The 5,581-nt window shown below is 45.5% G+C and overlaps 1 protein-coding gene across 1 annotated transcript; it reads right to left on the reverse strand.

The window, feature by feature from the left end:
- Positions 1 to 1,236: 1,236 nt before the first annotated feature.
- LOC140464196 (coilin-like) lies at positions 1,237 to 5,575 on the reverse strand. Its single transcript, XM_072559046.1, has 6 exons — positions 5,541 to 5,575; positions 4,619 to 4,705; positions 3,999 to 4,046; positions 3,347 to 3,416; positions 2,650 to 2,741; positions 1,237 to 1,579 (listed from the first exon to the last, which is right to left on the reverse strand). Exons 3-6 carry the CDS (start codon positions 4,044 to 4,046, stop codon positions 1,496 to 1,498), a joined length of 294 nt encoding a protein of 97 aa, XP_072415147.1. The 5' UTR covers positions 4,619 to 4,705; positions 5,541 to 5,575; the 3' UTR covers positions 1,237 to 1,495.
- Positions 5,576 to 5,581: the final 6 nt, after the last annotated feature.

Genomic DNA, 5,581 nt, shown 5'->3' on the forward strand with positions numbered 1-5,581 from the left:
TTTTTTTCCTAAAAGCTACTCCTTTTCTCATGGATACCCTGTCCTTGGTTTTTTTCAGAGAGGATATTAAACTCTCCCAGTTCTGATCAGACTGGTTGGATACAGAGATTAAAAGGGTATTGAGAGGCCTTTTTATTTATTTGTAAATAGATGAAACTTCAAGTCAAAGTGGTCATGTATTAGAAGTGACCTGTATAATGAAAGTGGAGCGGTCAGCTCTCTAGCTGGGCAGTTCAGTCCATAGACAGCTAGGATTTCAGCTGTGTGGAAACAGGTTGCAAAACTCCCTCTTTCTGCCCTAACTTCAACCTGTAAGCATTTGTTCCATTTTTGTTTACTGTGTTTTAGGAAGGTTTGCTTATTAGGACATGTATATTCAGAACAGCATAATTAAGTCTAGTTTGGATAGATTGAGTTCTGTCAGGGTTCTCTATTCTGTTCTTGGTGTTTCATTGTGTAATTTTGTGAATAAACTTTTGCCTGTTTTAAAACCTGGTAGTCAACCTCGCTAACTTACTCACTGTACACTTGCTGCAATAAATTGCAAAGTTATAGTCTAGGCTGCCAGCTTAAGAATGCTTCGAGTGGTCTGGCCTAGTCCATAACAGATTGGAGGCTCTTTGTGGGATTTTAAACAGCGAGTAGTAGGTGCTAGTGTCTTTATTTTGGGTGTTGGTTTGGTTGGAAGACAAAGCTTGGGGTAGGAATGGCTCTTTCAGTCGCCAAAGGTTTTCTGGAGATGGATGCGGTGACTTTGGAAATTTTGCAAAAGGTGAAAAAGACCAAGCTGCAGGAATTAACAGACCAGCTGGAATTGGACCTGCCTGCTTCGGAGGGAAGGAGAGATAATTACAGCAGTCGCTCAGCATTTAAACTTGCTGGAGAAACCATCAGAATCTATGGAAATAGCAAGAGGTCAATTGCAAATGAAGCAGCTTGAGTTAGAGGTGAGAGATACGGAAAGGGCAGCAGAAATGAAACAGTTTGAGTTACGATTAAAAGCAGAAGAGAGGAAAGAGAGCAAAAGAGAAAGGAAGAGAGGTTTTGAACTTCAAAAGGAAAGTCAGCTTAAACGGCTGGAGATAAAGGCTGAGGATAGGCTCAGAGAGGAAGAGAGTGAGGAGCAGCAAGACCCTGGTAGTCAGAACCCTCGTGAGAAACTGGTTATGTTCAAGCATTGCCTAAATTTGATGAGGCAATCCTTCACCACTTCATAGTGTTCAAAGGAAACAGAAATCTTAGAAAAAACACATTTATTAAACAATTCACAAAAGATCATTCCCAGAACTGCAATCTCAGAAAATATACAACCACAGCCATTGCCAAAAGCCCAGCTCCACATTCTGCAGTCAGTGTGGTGAACAGGACAGGCAGGATCGTGCAGGGATGGAGCTACATTAGCAGAACAATCCCTGCACAACAATCAGTGAGGGCAGAGATGTGACCGGTGGGGGGGGGGGGGCGGAGAAGGAGGTGGGCTGATGGTGGTGGTCACTTAGGCCAACTCCACAGCTACTGGCTCAGCACTAGGTGTCACAATCAGACGAGGTTCAACCAGAGTGCTCCAACTTTCAGTTACCTGTTGGAACAGAGTGAGAAACAGCTTAGTCAATACAATGGAATTATCTACAGTGCAAATTTCAGAAGCAAGCCATTCAACACACGTAGACTGGGATGTGACCGGTGGCTGCATCCACCATCCACCAGAGTTGCCCTGAGGAATTGGAAGTCATGTGCAGATCAGACACTAATGAGGATCCGCCCCTGAACTCACATTTGGTTACACTGCTCGATCTGACAGTATGGCAGGATAAGGTCACAGCTGATAATCACTGCTTTACAAGTGCAGTCTGGGACCGGAGAGCTCATTGTACATAGCATAACATGTGGCATGGGGCTCAGTGGTTAGCACGGCTGCCTCACAGCACCAGGGACCTGGGTTCAATTCCAGCCGCGGGGGACTGTCTGTGTGGAGTCTGCACATTCTCCAGGATCTGCGTGGGTTTCCTCCAGGTGCTTCGGTTTCCTCCAATAATCCAAAGATGTGCAGATGGATTGGATATGCTAAATTGCCCATAGTGTTCAGGGGTGTGTAGGTTAAGTGTGTTAGTCAGGGGCAAATGTAGAGTAACAGGTTAGGGGAATGGGTCTGAGTGGGGCACTCTGAGGAGGAACAGTGTGGACTTGTTGGGTTGAAGGACCTATTTCCACACTGTAGGGATTCTATGATAATATGTCACACACACACTAGACAGACAAAAAAAAACTTCCCCACACATCCCCTCCCACCCCCAACCTGCAGCAACATGTGCCACACCCCTATGTCCCATCCCGAGAAACCTTGCCTCCACTCAGGTGGGTGTAAACAATCTAACACCACCATTTTAATGAAGAGTTTTCCCATGCTCTGTGCAACATTTAATCCTCAATGAATTTGACCAAAGCTCTAATTATTCATTGTGGGGTCTTGCTATGCGCAAATTGGCAGTTGAGTTTCTTATGGTTTCAATGGTGGATAAGCAGATCAGGGTCGGTTGTGATGGGATAGAGTAAGGACGTTATCTCTTTTTGTTGTGATGACCTCACACAGTATAGAGGTCAGCTAGCATCCCGTTTCCCTCCATGATGGTTAGCTCCCACTGCACGTACCTGGGGCTGTCTTGCCACTGCATACTCCACCACATCCTCACCGTTCTTTGTTGGATAAATAAGGTCAAACTTCCCAGGCTCTTTAGAACGTTCTGGAACAAAGTGATACAGTATATGGTAATCCTCAGACACAGGCCAAAGAATCCAAATTGTTGCAGCAAATGCACTGATGAGAATGTGGAATAGTCACTATCCATAATTCAATCAACTACATGGCTGAAATGAAGATCAATATTGTTCAATATGGAAGATGGCTGAACAATAAACATACAATCCCCCCCTGCCCCCGCCCACCCTACTTCCCTTGGTTACATATTCCAAAGTTCACGAGCATAGTCGAATCTAAACCAGCTCATCAACCACTCACTGGAGAGTGAGCTTTTAATGTTGACAGCTGGAGCTCTCTGTTCCCAATCTGCACCGATGGAGCTCCCCAGAGAGGCAGTGACAGATAGGAGACCCATCAGCTCTCCCCAAGGGACTTTACCCCCATCCTGGCTGGATTCTGGAGATGGAATGGGATCTCAGCCCTGGCTAGCCTTTTGCTCAGTATCTCAGAATAAACTCAGAGCCACCCAAGAGCCCAGTAGATAGTTGTTTGATTATTAAAATGCTTTGGCAGTTCTGAGATATTGGGATTTTTGTTTCATAAACACTGTCCCTTTTGTTTCAGTCCTGTTCCTGTATAGAACCTCACCTGTGGACACGGAATCCAAACACAGCTCCACTTCTTGGGTACTGGCATTGTAACTCACAATTCTTCCTTCCTTTAAGGAATGATTTCACAAGTCATTCAAACGGCTTCCCAGCTCACCCTCTCCTTGTCTCTGTAACCTGTAACTTTCCCATCATTCACTGAACCCTCCCTCACCACAGTCTTGGCTGGTATGAGACCCCATGCTGCCTCCCCATGGCAACTCCCCACCTATCCTCATGCTGCCTCCACACCTCCCCTGCCACCCCCAATAACCTGTCTCCCAATAACCCTCAATCCCTGTACCCTCCACCAACCCCCACCCCCCGACCAGGAGCCCATCTCTCTTCCACCAACTAGGCCTTTGTTGCCTGTTCCTGACCCTGTCCTCCACTTTCCATTTCCCTCTTCGCTGTCAAGTGCATTCCCTCCAGGCATCAGTGGTTGTCTCCTCCTTGTCCACATACCCATCCTTTCTATCACTACCCCTCCCCCATTTCACTGCCCAGTACAGCCCCACTTTACCCTCCCACCTGACACTTCTTCAATGCTGCCCCATGCTGCCACCCTCTGCCCCAGTAGCTCCCACCATCCCCCAAACCCCGCATCCAATCCGCCATGTTTGTGCTAAATGAACACTCATTCCCTTTAATACCTTGTAGTCTGACAGCTCTGGTGTGTAATTCTCTGATAGTTCCAACATCTGAGGAGGAAAGCAGATACAATCATGTGAGGGTGTGGAGATTCACAATAACAGACTGACCTCAGAAAGTGCCTCCTCCAGCCAGTGCATCCCCAGAACTCTGCCCACCACCTTCAGACAAATACTTCTAACTGCCCACTGACCCCAATTACACATCCTGCTTCAATGGGAGCTTTCCTCGGGAGCTGATCCTACTCGGCTTCAAGGGTTTGCCCAGATTCCAACCAAAGGCTTCAGATACTCGTTTTCATCTTCACTCCTTTAAGGTTCAAAACCTTTCACCTACTTTTCTTCTCAATTTTCATCATCTTGAAATGTTCACACATTAACTCAAAGCCAGCGCTTCCCTAAAGAAAACAGAGATTCTATCCAACTGATTGAAATTTGTAATGTCTGGAAATAGTTTCCATGTCTGCCTCTGTACATTCTCAAGGACAACAACCCCATTCTTACAGTGGCAAATATCACCAAGTTATTGTTAGAGCTAGACAGTGCAGTCTGTATTCCAATAAAGGTCAGGGATATGTTTAAACAAATGTTGAAGGTGCCCAGAATGACTGCACAGAGGTTACCTTAAAGGCAATTCTTTCTCCCACTTCAGGTGGTGCAGCTAGGAGTGGAAGTTTGCTGTAGTCTCTCTTGGGAGCCCCAGGAGAACTCTGTTCAAAGGCAGAAACACACAATTATAAACAGTAATTGGGATGCAGAGGTATTTGCAGTCCTGGACCCAAAGCTCCTTTCTGGCTGCAACTTTCCTAGGTCATACTGTAACCACACAGCTACCTCGCTATCTCTCTCTCTCTCACCCACATCAGATTACTGGAAAAACAAGAGGGGCCCTGCTCATGGAGTGCGTTTTGGGCTGGATCCTACACAAAACTTGTGAAACCAACCAGGTTTTATTTTTATCTTGTCTTGGAGAAATCCGAGAGGGTTAACAAATCATCTCACAGCAATGAAATCCCTTTGAAAGAGCAATCACAAAATGGTTGTATTTATCATTAACTTAGAGAGTGGTATACCCAAGTACAAAACTACAGTCTTTGACTCCAGGTTAATTACACACTTACAGGAGAGAGTTGGGTCAGATATTAATTAAAATGTTAGACTGCAGATAAGCAAGAATAAAGTGAACAGGGTCCTAGGTTTTGCAAATTGAGACATTCAGTATAGAGGACAGGGAGTATTGTTAAACTTGTACAAAACACTAACTCAGCCTCAGCTGGAGGATCGTGCTCAGTTCGGCAGCACATTTCAGGAGACTGTCAGGGTGTTAGAGCACTTACAGGGCTCTCGAGACTGGTCTGAGGGGAAGGACTTCAGCTTCCTCTGAGGTGGAACTCAGTTGGTCTTGTCTGATGATCTACATAATGGTGTAAATAGTCTCCTAGCACGCTGTAATCGGTCTTACAAAGAGTCCACCAGCTTTGTTCTATCAAATTTCTGATTAGAGTTAAACAAAATTACTGCATACTTGCCCTCAGATCGACTCACCTCGACAACAGGCTGCTTATTAGTTAACGATTGATTTGATT

Source organism: Chiloscyllium punctatum, chromosome 39 (assembly GCF_047496795.1).
Source record: "Chiloscyllium punctatum isolate Juve2018m chromosome 39, sChiPun1.3, whole genome shotgun sequence".
Taxonomy (NCBI): domain Eukaryota; kingdom Metazoa; phylum Chordata; class Chondrichthyes; order Orectolobiformes; family Hemiscylliidae; genus Chiloscyllium; species Chiloscyllium punctatum.

Coding starts and splice junctions, on each gene's coding strand:
- LOC140464196 (XM_072559046.1), bottom strand. CDS start 4,046: ATGTTGGAACTATCAGAGAATTACACACCAGAGCTGTCAGACTACAAG. Junction 3,417..3,998: donor CAGAGCTGTCAGACTACAAG/GTATTAAAGGGA, acceptor CATTCCTTAAAG/GAAGGAAGAATTGTGAGTTA. Junction 2,742..3,346: donor TTTGGATTCCGTGTCCACAG/GTGAGGTTCTAT, acceptor ACTTTGTTCCAG/AACGTTCTAAAGAGCCTGGG.